The 21246-nt window shown below is 37.0% G+C and overlaps 1 protein-coding gene across 4 annotated transcripts in view; it reads left to right on the top strand.

Moving 5' to 3' along the window:
* The window catches only part of SLC39A9 (solute carrier family 39 member 9), a 48300-nt gene extending 28074 nt beyond the window's left edge, over positions 1 to 20226 (top strand). For 3 of the 4 annotated variants that reach the window (XM_069091995.1, XM_069091994.1, XM_069091991.1), the window contains 4 exons: positions 7460 to 7528; positions 12090 to 12175; positions 13186 to 13320; positions 16243 to 20226. In XM_069091995.1, the coding sequence (XP_068948096.1) occupies positions 7460 to 7528; positions 12090 to 12175; positions 13186 to 13320; positions 16243 to 16473 (521 nt within the window). In that variant the 3' untranslated portion in view covers positions 16474 to 20226. The remainder of the gene's footprint in view (positions 1 to 7459; positions 7529 to 12089; positions 12176 to 13185; positions 13321 to 16242) is intronic. The other variant, XM_069091992.1, reaches the window with a different exon arrangement.
* Positions 20227 to 21246: the final 1020 nt, after the last annotated feature.

The following is a 21246-nucleotide window of genomic DNA, read 5'->3' as shown; positions in this document are numbered from 1 at the left end:
CTTTTACAATATATCTACTATGTTATTATTTTGCATTAGCCACACATGTACAACCTATAGTGAACTGCTTATCTTCCCAGTAAGGGTGGGTGACAAGGGAGAAAGGGAATGAATCTGGAATTCAAAGTTTTAAAATCTAATATTCAAATATATATATACACTATTATTAATACTATTTTACATGTAATTGGGAAATAAGATATACTGGGGCATAGAGATCCACTGGAAAAGTCAAGAGGGGTATGGGAGAAAATATGAGAGAGAGCAGATTGGAGGAGAGGATATACTGTGGGACTCCTATTTTGGGGTGGTGGGTAGGGGAAAAACAGGGAGAAAATTTGTAACTCAAAATCTGGTGGAAATGAATGATGTAATCAGAATTTAATAAAGCATTTGGAAAAAAAGATATTTTTTGTACTTGACTATAATGTCAGGAGGGTCAGAAATAGGAAATGAAGCAAATTTCTAAATCTGTGGCAGATCACCATGTATAAGGGGAGGGATAAGATTTTCTTTTTTTTTTGCCCTCTTTTTGGAGGGAAGTTGGGGTTAAGTGACTTGCCCAAGGTCACACGGCTAGTTTTTGTGTTAAGTGTCTGAGGCCGAATTTGAACTCAGGTTCTCCTGATTCCAGGGCTGGTGCTCTATTCACAGCGCCACCTAGCCGCCCCCATGAGGGGTAAGAGTTTCAAAGATGCTGTCTCAGCTTTCCTTTTTTTATAGGAGAGGACTCATCTCTAGCAGGTTAGTTAATTTTCCTGTGAATTTTATCAACCAATCATACATTTATTAACTTCCTGTTTTGTAATAGGTACTTTGCTAGACACTGAGGGTGCATATACAGAGAATTTGAAATCTCTGCATTCAAGGTGGGACACTGAAGGAGGTTACATTCAATCAGGGGAGACTGTGCATGTCTGTGTGTGTACATAAAGAAAGATATATATAGGTATATTCACATACTTCCATTTATTTGCATTTATAATAGCATCAGTATGAAGACAACAAATACAAAATTTGGGAAAGAAATCACTAAGTGATCCCTTTTGCACTAAGGGATAGGAAAGCAATATGTTGTTACCTTCTCCCTGATCTGTCTTTGGGATCTTTGAACATTGCTTGTGGGACAGAAGGAAGGATTGTAGAGGGTGTCGGCCTCACCCATAGATGATTTGACATTCATTTGGGGTGTTTTCAGAGAGATGGAATCCTGCTCTTTTTCTGTTTTGTTTTCTTTTGCTTTTTTGGGGGGGAGGACAATTGGGGTTAAGTGACTTGCCCAAGGTCACATGGCTAGTTTTTGTATTAAGTGTCTGAGTCCGGATTTGAACTCAGGTCCTCCTGACTGCAGGGCCGGTGCTCTATTCACTGCACCACCTAGCCGCCCCTAGAAGCCTATTCTTTATGTCCTTTCCTGTGCTGTGGAAAGATTCACAGAGCCTAGAATCTCTCCTTTTCCACTAGTGGCATAGAAGAACAAAGAACAGTGGTTCCATTAAACTTTCTCATGACCTGCATTTCCAGTTGAATTATTGATTACTGAGCTATTCTTCAGGCTCTGTAGCATACTATATAGATTGTTAACTGGCCAATATTTATTCATGACTTCGTATTTGGTATTTCATATGTGGTGGTGTATTAGAGAAGTATACAAGTGTGAGAGTCTAGAATAGACCCTGGCAAACTAATTCTCGCATAAGAGTTTTCTGGATTTTAAAAATCATTACAAACATCAAACAAAAATTGAGGCTAGAGTAATTTATAGCAAAGTGTAACAAGGCAATTCTTTTGTGATTTTTTTTTAAAAAATCACAGAAAGGGGCGTCCAGGTAGCACAGCGAGTAAGAGCATCGGCTCCAGTGTTGAGAAGACCTGGAGATCGAATCCCAGGCTCAGACACTTAGCACCCACCCAGAAACACCTGGCCGTGTAACCTTGAGCAAGTTACTTAACCCCAATTGCTTAGGGGCGGCCAGGTGGCTCAGTGAGTAAGAGCACCGGCTCCAGTGTTGGGACGACCTGGAGATCAAATCCCGGGCTCAGACACTCAGCACCACACCCAGAAATAACTGGCTGTGTAACCTTGAGCAAGTTACTTAACCCCAATTGCTTTAAAAAAAAAAAATCACAGAAGCAATCAGTAACTTCATTCAATAGGATGACAATAATGAGACAACATACCAAAACTTATGGGATGCAGTGAAAGTGGTTCTTAGAGGAAGTTTTATGTCTCTGAATGTTTACATGAGTAAAATAGAGAAAAAGGAGATCAGTGCATGCATCTGAAAAAGCTAGAAAAAGTACAAATTGAAAATCCTCAGTTAAATATTAAAATTAGAAATGCTGAAAACCAAAGGAGAGATTAATAAAATTGAAATTAAGAAAACTATTGAACTAATAAATAAAACTAAGAGCTAGTTATAGGAAAAAAAATATTTTGAGAACCTTATTGCCTTAGTGATAGGAATTAAGCTACTAACCAGATTGTCTTTGAATTGAATGTTTAAATGTTTATTGTAATAAGGTATTGTGCTTCTTTAACTATAATTATTTTCCTTGTAAATGCTTTCTCTTATGTTATTTCTCTCCCTTCCTCCCTACTTCATTGAGAAGGCAAGCAGTTTGATATAGCCTATACATGTGTAATCTTACAAAGCATATCCGTAATAAGTCATGTTGTGAAAGAAAAAATAGACCAAAAAAAAAACCTCAAGAAAAATAAAGAGGGCGGCTAGGTGGCGCAGTGAATAGAGCACCAGCCCTGGAGTCAGGAGGACCTGAGTTCAAATGCAGCCTCAAACACTTAACACTTGCTAGCCCTGTAACCTTGGGCAAGTCACTTAACTCCAATTGCCCTGCCTTCCCCCCTCCAAAAAAAAGAAAAATAAAGAAAGTTTTTAAAAAGTATGCTTTCATCTGTATTCAGACACCATCAGTTCTTTCTTGGGGGATGGAGAGCATTTTTCATCAAAAATTCTTCAGAGTTGTGTTGGATTGAGTTGTATTGCAAAGAATAGCTCATCATCCTACAGTATTACTGATATTTTGTACACAATATGTTTCACTTTACATCAGCCCATGTAAGTCTTTTCAGGTTTTTCTGAGAGCATCCTGCTCATCATTTCTTATATAGTATACCATCATAATCACATACCACAATTTATTCAGCCATTACTCAATTAATGGGGATCCCCTCAATTTCTAATTTTTTTCCCCCAGAATGTACTGCTATCATTATTTCTGCACATATAGATCCTTTCTTTTTTATCTCTTTTGAAATACAGACCTAGTAGTGGTATTGCTAGGGCAAAGGGTATATACATGGTTTTATAGCCCTTTGGGCATAGTTCCAGATTGCTCCACAAAATGGTCGAATCAGTTTGCAACTCCATCAGCAGTGTCATTTTGATATTAATACTATTTCTATTATGTCACTTGAACATTCTTCAGTCATTTTAATTGGTTCCAAAGTAATCTGACTCTACTTGAAATAAATTAATCTGTAGAAATGTAACATAAGGTAACACATTAGATAGAGTGCTGGGCCTGGAGTCAGGAAGACCTGAATTCAAATTTGGCCTCAGACACTTAATTAGTTGTGTGACTCTGGACTGTTTGCTACAGTTTCCTTATCTGTAAAATGAGGATAGTAATATAATAGCACCTATCTTCCAGGGTTGTTGGATTAAATGAAATAATAATTGTAAAGTATATAGCACAGTGTCTAAAACATAGTAGGTGATATATAAATGTTAGTATGATTGTAAATATATTTAATATTAACATCATTATGTGGTCAAGAAAAATACTGGGGTTTTTTTTTTATTTCAAGTAGATTTTTTTTAAAAAGATGTAATAATCTTCCCCTGAAGTACTTATAGTTAAACAATGTTTTGTGTGTGTGTGTGAGAGAGAGAGAGAGAGAGAGAGAGAGTCTTAGAGAATATAAGTGTGATACAGGCTATATACACACCATAATTACACATATAATTATAGTATATGCATATAGTATATATTTTATAGTATGTAAATATAATATATGCTAATATACTATGTAGCTTATGTCTTATGTATGTACAAAAATTATCAGTAATGATGATTAGTTCCATTAACATAATACAGTAAGGTTTTAAAACTTTAAATAGAGCTTTGGGGGAGGTTAGTGTATATATATATATGTGTGTGTATATATATATATATATATATATATATATATATATATATATATTAATCTAATTTTACAGATGTGGAAACTGAGACTCAACACATCCAAGTGATCTACCCATATCACATAAGTGGAAACTGAATTTTAAACTAAGGTCTCCCAGTTCCAAGTCTCGACCTTTTAGATGAAACTTCATATTCCCTTAAAGGACTGTCTTTATTCTTAAGTTTCTTAACACCTAGCATAGAACGTTTCCTCAACCCTCTCCCAACTCTGAACCCCTGTTACAAAAACTTTAACCCACTCACTAGATTTCAAGATGACAGGGGGAAAAAATCATTATATGTAATGATTAATAGTACAGGGGCAGATAGGTGGCACAGTGAATAGAGCACTGGTCCTGGAGTCAGAAGGACCTGAGTTCAAATCTGGCCTCAGACACTTAACTAGCTGTGTGACGTTGGGCAAGTCACTTAAGCCCACTTGCCCTGCCCTCCCCGCTCAAAAAAGAAGAAAAAAAAAGATTAATAGTACATGTGGTCTTGAGCTCGACTTTGAAGTAAATTCAGGTTTTGGATTGGTGGAGAGGAAAAGTTAAATCATTCTAAGAAAGGCTGGAAGCAGGAACATGAACATGGGGAATAGGAATAAATATAACATGTTCAGTGAATGATGAGATTAGCATGACTGAAACAGAATTTGAGAGTAGTAAAAAATACGTAATAAGTATTAAAAATATATGTGGCTATTAAGCAAGGGAGTGATGCAATAAAAAGGTGTTTTGGAAAGATGACTGACAGAAATACGTGGGATTGAGGAGATTTGGGGTAAAAGTCGGACATGGTTTGACTAGGTAGTCTCAAATTCTCTGTGAAATAAGTGAGATGAACCAATAAGGAACCTTTGTGGTTAGTTGTCCAGTTGTGAAATAATGAGGACCTCAGTTAGCATAGTAGCAGTAAGAATGTAAAGGATACAAATATGAGAGATATTTTGAAAGAAGAGTCAGTAGTTCTTTGTGATTGTCCAGGATGAGGGGGAGTAAAGGAGAAGGAGTGGTGAAAAGGGACATCAAGTTTGTAAACCTGGGTAACTAGGAGCATAGGATGCCTTTGACAGAAATGGGGAAATTAGAAAAGAGCTATTTGGGAAAAGAAGATCAGTTTGCAATACATTGAATGAATTTGAGATGACTGTGGGACAAATAAGTGAAGAAGGCATAGAATAGCAATTCAGGTGACCAGTCAGGGCTTGAGATGTAGATATAAATGAAATTATGATTGCAACAGTAAGCCTCCTTAAATTGAAAGAGATTCCCCAATTGATAAATGGTCAAAGGATATGAACAGGCAGTTTTCAGAGAAAGAAATTAAAGATATCTATAAGCACATGAAGAAACGCTCTAATTCACTATTGATTAGAGAAATGCAAATCAAAACAACTCTGAGGTACCACATCTCACCAGTCAGATTGGCTAAGATGACAAAACAGGAAAATGATAAATGCTGGAGAGGATGTGGGCAAATTGGAACACTAATGCATTGCTGGTGGAGTTGTGAACTGATCCAGCCTTTCTGGAGAGCAATCTGGAATTATGCCCAAAGGGCTATAAATACTTTCATACCTTTTGATCCAGCAATACCACTCCTAGGGTTGTATCCCAAAGAGATCATAGAAGTGGGAGAAAGACCCATATGTACAAAAATGTTTATAGCAGCTCCTTTTGTGGTGGCAAAGAATTGGAAATTAAGGGGGTACCCATCAATTGGGGAATGGCTGAACAAGTTGTGGTATATGCATGTTATGGAATACTATTGTGCTATAAGAAACGAGGAGCAGACGGTCTTCATATTTACCTGGAGAGGCTTATACAAACTGATGCTGAGTGAGAAGAGCAGAACCAGGAGAAATTTGTACACAATTACAGACACAACGTATGTGTGATGACCAGCTTTGATAGACTGGACTCCTCTCAGCAATACAGTGATATAAGTCAATCCCAAAAGACTCATGATGGAGAGAAGTATGTGCATCCAGAGAAAGAACTAGAAAGAACTGAGTTTATATCCAGGTGGAAGCAAAATACCTGATCTTTTTCCTTCTCTTATTTGGTTTTATGTCCTCTTTACCATTTTTCATTCCATCTGATACAATCTGTCTTTATAACCAACCTGACTAATGTATAATGTGAAAGTATTTACAGATCCTATACTTGACTATATGCCGCCATGGTGGGGAGGGGACGGAGGGGGACAAAATGTGAAACTCAAGGAATTTTGGAATTGAATCCTGTAAACTAAAAGGAAACAAATTAATTTAAAAAATAAATTAAAATAAAATGAAGTGAAAGAGAAAGGTGCCAGAGACTACCAATGCTAATAATTATGAACTGGAGGAAAAAGCAATCAGCAAATAAAATTAGTTAGAACCAATACATCACAGAAACTTACGGTTAGAACCACATGGTCTCCATGTTCCCTTCCAGCTTAAAAATTCTTTGATTCTAAGAGACAGCTTAAAGAAGCGTCAGGCATAGAAGAACGGTCAAGGGGGTGGCTAGGTGGAGCAGTGAATAGAGCACTGGCCCTGGAGTCAGGAGGACCTGAGTTCAAATCTGGCCACGTGGCCTTGGGCAAGTCACTTAACCCCAATTGCCCTACCTTCCCCCCTCCAAAAAAGAAAAAAAACAGTCAAGAAAAATGAAAAAATGTAAACAATTGTTAGTTTGGTCTTTGGTGACACTATTTTTAAAAGAGTGGTGAGAGTGACAGAATTGTAAGGAAAAGTATTAAAGTAGAAGCTCTTAATAAGATGGCTTGAAGAGTGTGTTTATCAAAGGAAAAGAAAGAGGGAACATTAGTTGAAAGAGGAAATAAGTGTGTGTGTGTGTGTGTGTGTGTGTGTGTGTGTAAGGAAAGGGGAGACTTCAGCATTTTTTGAAAACAGGGAAAGAATCAGTGGAGACAAACAAGTGTCTTAAGATTTACAGAGTGCTTTCTTTATAATAATTGACACAGGTACTGCACATGTTATTATTCCTGTTTTACCATTAGGAAATATCTGGCTTCTGAAAGAAATATGATGTACCTTGCTTAGGTTACACATTTATTTTAATGTTGGAACCTGGACTTAACCAAGATCTTCGTAAAAATTAATACTATATACTCTTTCTTCTGTATTATAAGGAAGAGTATAATTAGCTCTTATCAAATAATTTCTTCTACCTCCAGACCAACAATAAATCAGTTTATAGTTCATCTTCCTTAAGAACTATCATTCTCATTTTCATTTCAGATCCAGAAGCAGCACGATCCAACAATTCCAAAATCACTACAACATTGGGCCTTGTAGTTCATGCTGCAGGTAGGATTGAACTATGTATATGATGTGTGAATATGTGTGAATGGAATACCAATTGGTCACTGCCCCGGGTTTTCAGGTTGTTGATACTCAGTTTACAGTTTGCTGACATATACTCGTGTGTAAACTGTTTGTCAGAGGCCACCATGCAGATCATGTACCTTTAAAGACCTACAATTCCTTCTTCCCTTTAGCCCATTTCTTCATGTTCTCCACCTTCCTATCTTAGGATGATGCACAAAGCCCCTGTGCACTTCAGCATGCTACATCAGAATTTGTTCTGTGAAAAAGACGTGATAATGTCTATGAGACTCAAGTATTTCTTTTTAAGTAGGGAGATGTTCCAAAATGGAAGCCATAAAATTTTTCTATTTTCTCTTTTTTGGGGGGGGGGGGGGGAGGGGGGAGGGTGCTGTGTTATGGTAAATATCCAGAATTTGTTTATTTTTAGTTTTCAACATTCACCATGAAGTTTTGAGTTCCAGATTTTCTCCCAATCTCTCCCCAACCCCCCTACCCCAAGATGGCAAGCATACTGATTACCCCTTTTCCCAAACTACCCTCTCTTTATCTTCCCCCTTACTTTCTTCTAGGGCAAGATTGAATTCTATACCCCATTGCCTGTATATCTTATTTCCTGGGTGCATGTAAAACAATTTTTTAACATTTGTTTTTAAAACTTTTGAGTTCCAGATTCTCTCCCTTCTCTCCTCTCCCACCCCCATTGAGAAGACAAGCAATTCAATATAGGTTATACATGTGTAGTTATGCAAAACATTTCCATAATAGTCATAGTGTGAAAAAATAACTGTATTTCTCTCCATCCTATCCTACCTCCCATTTATTCTATTTTCTCCTTTGACCTTGTCTCTTTTCAAGTGTTTGCTTCTGACTGTCTCCTCCCCCAATCTGCCTTCCCTTCTGTATTCCCCCCCTCTTATCCCCTTCCCCCCAACTTTCTTGTAGGGCAAGATACCCAATTGAGTGTGTATGTTATTCCCTCCTTAACCAAATCCAGTGAGAATGAGGATGACTCATTCCTTTTCACCTCCCTGTCCCTCCCCTCCATTGTATCTGCTTTCTCTTGCATATTTTATGCGAAATAATTTACCCTATCTCCCTTTCTCCTCCCAATATATTCCTCTGTCACCCCTTAATTTTATTTTTTAGACATCATCCCTTCATATTCTGTCTATACACACACACACATACTACTATACAAGTCTCATGAGTTACAAATACCATCTTTCCATGGAGAAATGTAACCAGTTCAACTTTAATAAGTTCCTTATGATTTCTTTCCTGTTTACCTTTTCATGCTTCTCTTATTTCTTGTATTTGAAAATTAGATTTTCTGTTCAACTCTGGTCTTTTCATCAAGAATGCTTGAAATCCCCTATTTCATTGAATGTCCATTTTTACCCAACATATTATACTCAGTTTTGCTGGGTAGGTGATTCTTGGTTTTAATCCTAGCTCCAGAATATCATATTCCAAACCCTATGGTCCCTTAATGTAGAAGCTGCTAAATCTTGTGTTATCCTGATTGTGTTTCCACAATACTCAAATTGTTTCTTCCTGACTGCTTATAAAGTTTTCTCCTTAACCTGGAAACTCTGGAATTTGGCTATAATATTCCTAGGAGGTATTTTTTTTTTGGATTTCTTTTTCTTTTTGGAGGACATTTGGGGTTAAGTGACTTGCCCAAGGTCACACAGCTAGCGAGTATGTCAGTTATCTGAGGCCATATTTGAACTCAGGTCCTCCTGACTCCAGGGCTGGTGCTCTGTTCACTGCACCACCTAGCCACCCCCTGTAGGTCTTTTTCAAAAGGTGATTGGTGAATTCTTTCAATTTCTATTTTGCCCTCAGGTTCTAGAATATCAGGGCTGTTTTCCTTGATAATTTCTTGAAAGATGATGCCCAGGCTCTTTTTTTGATTGTGGCTTTCAGGTTGTCCAGTAATTTTTAAATTTTCTCTCCTGGATATGTGGTCCAGGTCAGTTGTTTTTCCAGTGAGATATTTCACATTGTCTTCTATTTTTTCATTCTTCTGGATAAGTAATAATAATATAATATAATAAATGATTTCTCATAAAGTATGACTTTATGAGCTTCCATTTGCTCCATTCTAATTTTGAAGGAATTATTTTTTTCAGTGAGCTTTTGGATCTCCTTTTCTATTTGGCCAAATCTTCTTTTTAACACATTCTTCTCCTCATTGGCTTTTTGGACCTTCTTTGCCATTTTAGTTAGTCTATTTTTTTTTTAATTTATTTATTTAGTTTTAGTTTACAACATTCAGTTCCATACTCCTTTGAGTTACAAATTTTCTCCCTTTCCCTCTCCTCCCTTCCCTGCATGGTAGCATGCAGTCAAATATAGATACTACAGATACCTTCACATTAAACATTAGTCACATTGTAAAGAAGGATTATAACCAATGGAGTGAACAACGAGAAGGAAGGGACAAAACAAAACACAAAAGAGAGAACAAGTAGTTTACTTCCGTCTGCATTCATACTCTGTAGTTCTTTCTCTGGATGTGGAGAGAGCCCTTTCCATCATGTGTCTTGGAGTTGTCTTCTAACCTTGTATTGCTAAGAGGAGCCCAAAGTCATAACAGATACAATGTGTCTGCAATTGTGTACAAAGTTCTGGTTCTGCTCTCCTCACTCAGCATCAGTTTATATGTCTCTCCATGTTATTATGAAATCCGTCTGATCCTCATTTCTTATAGCACAGTAGTATTCCATTACATTTATATACCACAACTTGTTCAGCCATTCCCCAGCTGATGGGCATTTCCTTGATTTCCAAGTCTTTGCCATCACAAAAAGAGCTGCTATAAATATTTTTGTACATACTTTTCTCACTTCTGTGATCTCTTTAGGATACAACCCTAGAAGTGGTACTGTTGGGTCAAATTTTTATAGCCCTTTGGGCATAGTTCCAGATTGTTCTCTAGAATTCTCCAGAATTCCACCAACAATGCATTAGTGCTGCAGTTTTTCCATATCCTCGCCAGCTTTTATCATTTTCCTGTTTTGTCATGTCAGCCAGTCTGACTGGTGAGATGTGGTACCTAGAGTTGTTTTGATGTGCATGTCTCTAATCAGTAGTGATTCAAAGCATTTTTTCATATGCTTATAGATATCTTTAATTTCTTCCTCTGAAAACTACCCGCTCATATCCTTTGACCATTTGTCAATTGGGGAATGACTTGTATTCCTATGCATTTGACTCAGTTCTCTGTATATTTTAGAGATGAGTCCTTTATCAGAGATACTGGTTGTAAAAATTCTTTCCAGTTTTCCACTTCCCTCCTAATCTTGGTTACATTGGCTTTATTTTTACAAAAACTTTTCAATTTAGTGTAATCAAATTACTCATTTTTAAATTGATGTTTTCTTCAGTATTTTGAGGGTCTCCTTTAGCAAGCAAAGCTGACTTATTTTTCTTGATTTTCTTATATCATTCTCATTTCTCTTCCTGATTTTTCCTCTACTTCTCTTACTTGATTTTCAAAATCCTTTTTGAACTCCTCCATGGCCTGCAATCAATTCATATTTTTCTTGGAGGCTTTTGATGCAGTAGTTTTGACTTTGTTATCTTCTTCTAGTTGTATAATTTGTTTTTCTTGGTCATCAAAGAAAGATTCTTTGTTTTTTTTTTTCCCCGTTTGCTCCTTTTCCCAGCCAATTACCTGAATTTTTAACTCTTTGCCAAGGTAGGACTCTGCTTCCAGAGTGAAGAGTGCTCTGTCCTAAATTTCTGGGGTTTTGTTACAGGTGTTATCAGAGCACCTTTTACTTTGTCTTTGGCGTTTGTGGGTTGAGAAGTATGGAAACCACCACAGCTGCCAGTGCTTCAGTCCTCTAAGGCCTGCTCCAGCTCAGTCTGTGCCAGCACAGCCTTTGTGGGTTTGGGCTCCACTCCCAGCCTGCTAGACTGTCTTCAGCTGGAGATGCGTTTCACTCTGTCACTTTGCGGGTTCTATAGCTCTAAAATTTGTTGAGAGTCATTTTTTTACAGGCATTTGGAGGTAACTGGGGGATGAATTCAAACAAGTTCCTGCTTTTAGTCTGCCATCTTCTTGGCCTTGGACTTTAAAGCTGCCTAAGATTTTTCATGGTATTACTTCAGGACCATAATGTTCAGCAGTAGAGTGGGTATCTTTTGAAGTAGATAGTTGCATTGAAGCCCTTCAAGTGAAAGGCAGAAGGCTCATTTGAGAACCTTCATGCTAGAGCTTTTCAACTTGGCAAATGCCTTTTGGAAAAATGGAAACTTAATTCCAGTTGATATATACTTTAGTACGTGTGTAAAAAAACATTGTATAAGGATTATTGATTTAAAACTCATTTATTGTTTAAGGAACGAGTGAGATGTTCTTTTGATGAAATAAAGAATTTGCAGTCCTGGCTGCCTGACTTTGTCTTCCCAACTGTAAAAAAAAGAGAAAAAAAGGAAAATCTTCCTTTGAATTACTTCATATGCGCATTGTTTTTGGACTGACTTGTGGACTTAAGAATATTTTTCTATTTCATTTTTATATATTCAGCTGATGGTGTTGCTTTGGGAGCAGCAGCTTCTACTTCACAGACTAGTGTTCAGCTAATTGTGTTTGTGGCAATAATGCTACATAAGGTAAGCATTTGGGGTAAGATTTGATATCAAGTGAGTTTATATTTAAAATTACTTTGCTTAGTAACATTAATTACTCTGAATTATGAAACCTAAGTGCACTTAGCACCCACCCAGAAACACCTGGCCGTGTAACCTTGAGCAAGTTACTTAACCCCAATTGCTTAGGGGAAGCCAGGTGGTTCAGCGAGTAAGAGCACCGGCCCCAGTGTCGGGATGACCTGGGGATCAAATCCAGGCTCAGATACTTAGCACCACACCTGGAAATAACTGGCCATGTAACCTTGAGCAAGTTACTTAACCCTGATTGCTTTAAAAAAAAAAAAAAAGAAACTTAAGTGCAATGATGGGGTGAATTAATAGGGAGTCTTTTGGGAATAGCCATTAATTGTAAGAAAATTGTAAAAATATTTATATAATTTTTAATTCTGTACAGTATAGCAACTTGTAATACATAAATTTTTAAAATGCATATTAAAAATAATATTGAATAGCAACATAACTAAACGTGCATCTCAGCTTTCCCCATTATTTTTTCATTATATCAGGAGTCAAGCGTAAGAAATTAAATGGGAATTTTGGGGAGTTTTGCAGAAGCTACAGATGATATGTGAAGGCTAGCAGATGACACAGAAAACGTTTGGAAAGTCATATCAAGAAAAAAAGAGAGGAAAATCCATGAAGCCAGAAGACTTCCTCTCTGTTATGAAGAGAGAGCCAAAAATTTTATGAGGGGGCACTGTGCCCCTAACTCCCTCAATATGGAAGGGATAAATGTAGATATATTTAAATTACTTAATTAATAAAATATTATAACTTTATAGTCACTTCTGTGTGCCCCATCAGACTTCTTCGTTTACTCATTTATTTCAGTTTTCCTAAGATTTTTCTCGGTGACTTTTTTACACCTTATACTTTTTAGATGGAAGAGTTGTCTCTGTTAAATGTAATGCAGAAAATTTAGCAGAACTTCAGAGAAACAGAATTATTGGTAACTTGCATTTTTCTTTCAGGCACCAGCTGCCTTTGGCCTGGTTTCCTTCTTAATGCATGCTGGACTGGAACGAAACCGAATCAGAAAGCATTTGTTGGTCTTTGCACTGGCGGCCCCCGTTATGGCCATGGTGACATACTTAGGGCTAAGTAAGGTCAGTATACCTCCTTTCTATTTCTCATCATGTAAAATTGTTTTCTAGATAAAAGAGTATGATTGTTTTACAACTTAAATCTGTAGTTATAGGAAGACTTGCAAGCTATATATTATACTGCACCAGATTTTCCAAGGAGTAATTTTTCAGTTAAATTACCTGGTCAGAACCAAGAATTGGGAATTTAAAATATTCATTAATAATAATTCACATTAATATAGTGCATTAGTTAATCAGTCAGTAAACATTTATTAAATGCTTACGATGTGGCAGGCACTGTGCTTAGCTCTGGGGGTACAAAAAGAGGTCAAAAACAGTCCCTGACCTCAGAGAGCTCACAGTCTTACGAGAGACACAAGAAGCAAACAAATATGTACAAGCAAGGATAAATGGGAGGTAATTAACAGAGGAAGGCACTAAAATTAAGAGGGGTTGGGAAAGGCTTCCAGGGAAGCCAAGAAGCAGATCAGAGGAGGGAGAGCTTTCCAAGTATGGGGGACAGCCAGAGAGAATGCCTGGAGTGGAGAGATGAAATGTCTTGTTTGTGGCACAGCCAGAAGGCTAGTGTCACTGGATCAAAAAGTATGTGTCAAGAGTAAGGTGTAAGAAGACTGGAAAGGTAGGAGGGGACCTTTATGGTTATGAGGGACTTTAAAGGTTAAACAGAGTGTTTTGTATTTGCTCTTGGAGATAATAGGGAGCCACTGGAGTTTATTTGAGGGGGGAGGGTGACGTGATCAGACCTGGGCTTTACAAAAATCACTTTAGTGGCTGAATGGAGGATAGATTGGAATGGACAGAGACTTAAAGCAGGCAGGTGCACCAGCAGGCTATTGTAATAATCAAGGCACGAGGTGATCAGAGCACTAGTGATAACACGGTCAGTGACAAAGGTGAAATTGATAGGCTTTGGCAGCAGAGAGTGAAGAAGGATCTTCATTATTGTTTCATAATAGATGTCTTTAATATACAAGGCAGTACACTTTATAACTTTAATCCATTTAGTTCACCTTTTTTTGCCTTATTAGCAGTATGATAGCATAATTAGATCTTTATTTGATAGAGTAGAAGATAGAGCTCAGTGTTTCCTGAACCCAGTGGCCTGGGAGGCTTGGTGTTTAGTTTTGTTTTAAACTGAATCTTTTCTATAATCTTGTTCAGTCATTTGCTTTTTTTTTTAAGAAAGAAAGAAAAGTATAGGTATCTTTTGTGGGGAGGAATAGGGCTGTTTGGGTAATTAATTAAGAATTCTAGTTGATTGGATTCTTGTTAATTGGATTTGGGGGGAGCCACATTTTATTCTCTTCACCTAGAAAGGAGAGGCAAGCTGGTTATAGTGAAGAGTGTACTTAGGTTTGATGCTGGACAAGTCACTAACTAAAGTGGTAGAAGGAGCTTCTTCCTCTGAAAATCACAGGTCCACCCCCATCCCCTGTCACTTGGAAAATCTATATCTGCCTCCATAAACTAAAGCTTGCAGGCCAAAGAACTATTAATAAACTTTTATCAGTCTTCTTGGTACTGTCATTACTTATAACTTTTCTTTTAGTGTAATTAGCATGAATTCTTTACAAATTCTTGCAATGGAAGAGAAATTTTGATGTAATTAAACATGGTATTGGGGAATTTTACAGCCTATGTTCTTGGATACCCCAGAGAGAATCTCATTTACCAAGCAAATCTGCTGCTGCTGAGAGGGTGGGCAGGGAAGAGGGTGTGGGGGTAGGGAATATCAGATAATTTGTGGTCACACTGAAAAGAAAAATATGTTATTAGCATGTTCATCAGGATTGCTCAACCCGGTAGCATCTTCAATTTCTCAGAGTACAAATTGGGTTTTTATACCTTTTAAGGCCTACAAAGAACCTATCAGCAGCATTCTATGACAATTCAGGATAGGTAAATAAAATCTTTCCTAGGAGAAGGTAAGTAGAGGAAGAAGGAATTATTCAAAGGAAAAAAGGGAAATATTTGTAATGCAATTGGCAGCATAATGAAAAAACCTTCCCTTTTCAGAGACAAAAAAGAAGAAATAGAAATTGATTTAAGAAAGCAGGGCTGAGGAAACCACTAAAAGAAGAATAAAGGCGTGGCTCTTATCTAAGGACAACAGATAGTTTTACATTAGTGGATAAGATCATCTGTATCATGTCCTTGTATAGTTTGTTATAGGTAACATACAAGAAAAATAAAGTATCTTTATTCTTTTTATTAGGGTTTTGTCTGATTTACCTATAGTATTAATATTATTATTACTAGTAACAATAATAGCATTTATATATAGCTTTACAAATAGTATCTCATTTTATCCTCACCACAACCCTGAGAGGTAGGTGCTATTGTGATCCCCATTTTACATTTGAGGAAACTGACATGAAAAGGGATTCCGTGACTTAGCTCAGGGTCACACAGCTAGGAAGTATCTGAGGCCAGATTTGAGCTCCAGTCTTCCTGACTCCAGGTCCAGCTATCTATCCACTATGACTTTCTTCTGTCACTTAACTGTCTATTCTAGCCTAAAAGTCTGTATTTAAAAAAAATATTAAAAAAAAAACCCATTTTTAAACCCTGTAATTCTCTAGGAGACATTTCACTCAGTGATAACTGTGGAATAGATAATTCTGTGTTGATAAAGTAGCATTAAAAATCTACTTATGTCTTCACTTTTCATCTTTAAGTTTATGTTAAACTTAATGTTAAATGGCTGTACCATTTAATTAAATTAGGTATAGCATGTACTTTTAAATTCTGCTTTGAAAACTTTTATATGACTGGGCTAATAACTTAATACATGATCATTTGGTTATTTGGCTCAGCCAGGGCTAATTGTGAAGGATTACTGGTTTCTTACTGTGATTTTTGCGTGACCATACATAAATTTAGCTCTAATTCTTAAACCTCTTTCTGTTTTAAATTTCACAGAGCAGCAAAGAAGCCCTTTCAGAGGTCAATGCCACTGGAGTGGCCATGCTTTTCTCTGCTGGGACATTTCTGTATGTTGCTACAGTGCATGTCCTCCCTGAGGTGGGAGGACTGGGTCACAGTCACAAGCCTGACTCTGCTGGAGGAAAAGGACTCAGCCGCCTGGAGGTGGCTGCTCTGGTTTGGGGTTGCCTCATCCCACTCATTTTGTCGGTTGGACACCAGCATTAAACGTTCAGGTCCTAGCCTCTGTCCTTGGTCTTTCAGAAGTCCGATGTGGATAGCACATTACAGCTGCTTAATTCCTCAGTCTCGTCTTACCTTACCTAACTCCACCAATATTTCAGAAGCCCAGTGAGGATTGTGATATAAAACTCAGAGTACTAGAAATGCTTTTTAGCATAAAAACATTACATATGCCTATATAAATTCTTTGGTTGTCTCATGGTTTTTAAAAGACCCCTTCATATTTGAGTTTTTAGGATTTTGATTACCCTCTTCTCAGGAAAAATGAAATTCAGATTTCAAGGTAAAGTGGAAGACTTAATTGCTCACTTTAAAATAATAGTTATTGAAGTATAGTATTCAAAATTCATCTTTCATACTTGGGTTAACACATATTAAACCTCGTTAGTTTAAGGGATCTCTGAACTTGTTTTTGTTTTTGACTTGGTTTTCACCATTTTGACACTGGTGCTTATTATGACATCTGTGTTCCGTGTCTGGATTATATGCTGAGAGGTGATTTAATTTAGGTTTGTTTTAAGAGGAAGAAAAATGGTGAGTGGGTACACAAAGAGGAGACAACCAGGTTAGCACAGATTAATACAGAATGAAATACTTGCTTCTGCTTCTCTGCAGGAAAAGATGAAATATGGGGAAGTTTCCTTCTAAAGAGGTGAACAGTTTTGAAAAATATTTTTGTCCAAGTTTCCCCTGGAAGAATCCAAGCCTTCAGCATATTCCTATGGAGCAACAGCACAGCTTTAGACTCTCTCCAGGGACTCAGACTTGCAGAGCATCTTTAGAAATGAAGAGATACTAAATTTTAAACATTATGAGTACTAAGGAGAGAGGTCTCTGGATCATTTTAAAAGTTAGAATAACTGAATTCCATGTTGTGAGTTTTCTTATTTTTAAAAAGTATTAATGTTGGCAGAACAGCAATTCCTTTGGTAAAATAAGTGGTGCATTTTGGGAATGCTAAGTATGCGTCAAATAAGCATCTTTTGTGGTAAGGAAAAGTCATGGTATATCATAAATGAAGTGTTTTCCTTGTAATTGAAATCATGTCCCCTGATCTTTCCCACACTTGCCTCTGAGACAAAACTTTTCCCTCTACACTCTTATATACATCCTTCCCTTTTTCTCCTCCCCACTCTTCCTGTAGTCAGCTTGGTGGTAGGGATGGTAATTAATTCTACAGGATTTGGTTCTCATCAGGACAACCACTCTTTGCATTGTGTTGAAGCTCAGCTCTTACTCTATTCCCATTTCTTCCAAATAGGTAATTTACATCCAGTGCAAATTGTCCAAGCCTCTAAATTACTTACCTTTTATGAGAGATTTGGCACAATCGTTAATGTTGGACCTCCTTTTTTTATTTAAAGTTGTAAACCTGTTCAATATGTACTCAGTGAATTTCTGCCCGCAAGCCCTGACATTTCCCAAATCAGTGCTTTGGATATTTGGAGTCCCTGTTAATCCTTTGATAGGCCTGGAAAATAAATGTTATTTTGTATTTTTAACTTTTAACTTACTTTTGTTAATCCCAGCTCCAAACATGTTATCACATAAAGGGAAACAAGATTATTTTTCTCTAATAAATAGATTTTTTTTTATCCCATAAAAATTACATATGACACACAAACTGTTATATGCCTGTGATTTCTTTACTAACTAGTTTATCGTTATTAGCTATAGATAACAAGGATTTGTGAGCCCTCTTGGCTGCAAACCAAAGTAGTACCATATGAGATGGCTTTGCTAAAAATAGTAAATTATTCTCCCTTTCTCCCTGTTGTGTCACTTGTGCTTAAGATACACAGAAGATATTGTATAGAAAATATGTGACTTTCTTAGCCAGACAAGATAGATATGGGGCTTCATCTTGCCCTTCAAAATTACTTGGTTGCCTTGAATTCTATCTAGCATTGCACTTTTGCTGTCAAATAAATTGCACAATTTTGGTATTTGGTTTGGATGGGAATTTTACCATCTAGCTCTTGTGCACTGAATAGACATTCATTGCTCTGCTGGCCAAAGACCCTTTCAGCAGTGCCTTGCCATCATCTTTATGAGTTTGACTAGAATCTTGCTATGCAGGGCCTTGGACATTAACAAGGATTAAACTATTTTCCAGACCTACTTTCATCTACAACCTCAGCATCACAGGCAAATCTGTCAGGAGTTATTAGCTCTTAAGATCATTGTCTATAGTTCTTCCTAGACTTTTGTTTTTCTGCCCCAGGAATTCTGTGTCTTTATTCAAGGTCAGCAGATAAAAATAGCCATAATAAATTTGTAGGGCTCAAACACTTCTCCATGCAACAGAGCAGTTTAACCAAGATCTGTTGGTTAAAAAAAGAAAAACTTTACTAAAGTGACACATTGCTCTGGGGGAGAGGCTATATTGATTTTAACTTAATTATACATTTCAGTTCTGTTTTTCTCATGTTTTGACCTGCCTCTTTAAATGTGGATGCCTTAATACTATAATAGGTATTAAATCATTGGTGATATATAAATTGATGCTGTGATTTTGGATGGAATTTTTGGCTACCAAAGAGTTACACAACTTAAAATAAAAAGCGTTTTTCCCTACCAGTAGCCAAATTTCATTTTAGTTACAGTCTGGCTCCCTTTATGGATCAAGATTTTTTCAGATCCAGGATTTTTTCTTGACTGGCAATTTGAGTCAAAATTTTATCACACCTCAAGTATTTTCAGGTAACCAGGTATCAATTGCCATTTCTTTTGAAGTATTGATCCTTTGATGCTCAATTTGGTTCTGCTTTGATTGCTAGGTTCTGCACTGGAACACAGAGTTGGGAAAGACACTACCCTCAGAGGCTGCACGCTCCTTTTTCATTCTCTCACCTCTTTTCCCCTAACTCTGTGCTTACCACATCAACCATTTAGCTGTATTTTTTTTTTATCGGTCATTGGGAAAGGCAGTAAAATGGCTGCTTAGAATATCTGTTCCTTATGGTAACAGAGAAACTATTTTTTTTTTCCCCACCAGCCTAGTTATAAGCTGCCTGGTTTTTCCCTTTCAAGTGGATGAGAATTAGCAAGGACAACACACCAGCATCAGGCTAACTTAAGCAGCTGAAATACATTATATGTTGGTAGTGAGCACGGGATTTTGATGACTGTCTGCACATAAAACCCCAAAGAACATTCCTCCTTACTGTGTGTATAAATCTAATCTCTTAAGGGACTTAGGACACTTATTAAGAACTACTAAATGGAGGAACTCTTTTTATTTGTTTTACAGGAATCTTCCATGCAGTGGTAAATATGTGCCTAGTTATAGTATATTCATTGTTCCCCAAAAAAGTAAGAGATGCTGTGAATTGTCAGTGATGTTACTTACCATCTTTGTTCCTTCGGCTCATTATTATCAACCTCAGGAGATCTGGAAGGAAGTTATTTGTGGGAAGGGAATATAGAACATTTTGGTAACTCTCCAGGTTTACTCAGCCTAATTCAAGTGCTGAACACAAGAAGACTGGCTAATTATTTTTTCTGGCAGCATCTTCTATTAAGTTGGATTTCTATGGGATAACATTGCTGTTTCCAATTCAGAGACTTGAACAGTGATTTTAAATGTCTCTTTTCTCAATCCTTTGTAAACATGAAATCATTCCATGTATGACTGCCTTATAATTTTGTCTTTTTCACTTTAATTGTGAATGGTTTAAAAAAAAAGTTGCTGTTTTTTAATTTGTTTTATGATATTAAATTTTTATTAGTGCATTATTTACGTGAGTGGCTCTTCACTTGTCCCAGTAAATTTATTATTCTGTATTAAGGGCCAGGCATGGAACCACAAGTGACTGTCGAGAAAAGGAATGAAATAGCAAGAGGAATATGTGGATACTGTAGGTCAGGGAGCCGGGGCCATTGTGATAACTCTTATAGAAAGGAGATTTTAAAATATTTGAGCTTTACAGAAGCTCAAATGGTGGATTTCAGAAAAAGTGTCCTATATATAGATAGAAATGAAACTGAGGTTTGTTTTTTCTTGACATTGTTATTATTAAGGAATATTTAAAGAATAACATCAAAAAAAATTTGATAAATCGCAGTACAAAGTCAGCAACAAGTAAAACAATTGCTGTGTACGGGTTGTAAAAAAAGTGAGTCACAAAAATGAAAGCAGAATTTGTGCACTTTGTGCTGAAATTTTCAATATTCTAAAGAAGTGTGCAGATAGCAATGTTTGTATTTTGAAAAGTATTGGATCCGTCGCTTCAAACAGTTCAGCCTTTGTGCTACACAAAGACTCAGAAATGAGTCTCTTCAAAGACATCACCTTCTGCTGGAGTTGGGTGGGGTGAGTTGGAGTATGTAAGTACAAGATAACGCGTGGAGGAAAGAGCACTAAATTGAGAGGGGTTAAAGGACTGGAGAAGATGCACATGAACTACGCCTTGAAGAATGATCTTGGTTCTGACAGGCAGATATGAGTGCCGAAGTTCTAGGCGTGAGAGACTGTGCATATATACAGAGATTGGAGAAGGAATGTTGAATTTAGGGGAAGAATTAATAGTCCGGTTGCCTGAAATATAAAGGTTAGTGGGTGAGAAGCAATATAAAGTAAGGCTGGAAAAGCAGTTTGGAGCCAAACTTAGGAGTTTGTATTTTGTTCTAGTGGCAGCAGAGAGTTCTTGACTAAGAGACTAATATAGTCAGACTTGTGATTTCAGAAGATGATTTTGGCAGCTTCATAAAGGATTCATTTTTTTCATGCCATCATGGCCAAAGAGTTTAAGTGAC

Source organism: Petaurus breviceps, unplaced genomic scaffold (assembly GCF_028583685.1).
Source record: "Petaurus breviceps papuanus isolate PSGF00001 unplaced genomic scaffold, PetGlider_PUasm1.0 189, whole genome shotgun sequence".
NCBI lineage: Eukaryota > Metazoa > Chordata > Mammalia > Diprotodontia > Petauridae > Petaurus > Petaurus breviceps.
The sequence above is the reverse complement of the archived record's forward strand: the minus strand, read 5'-3'. Positions and strand labels throughout refer to the sequence as shown.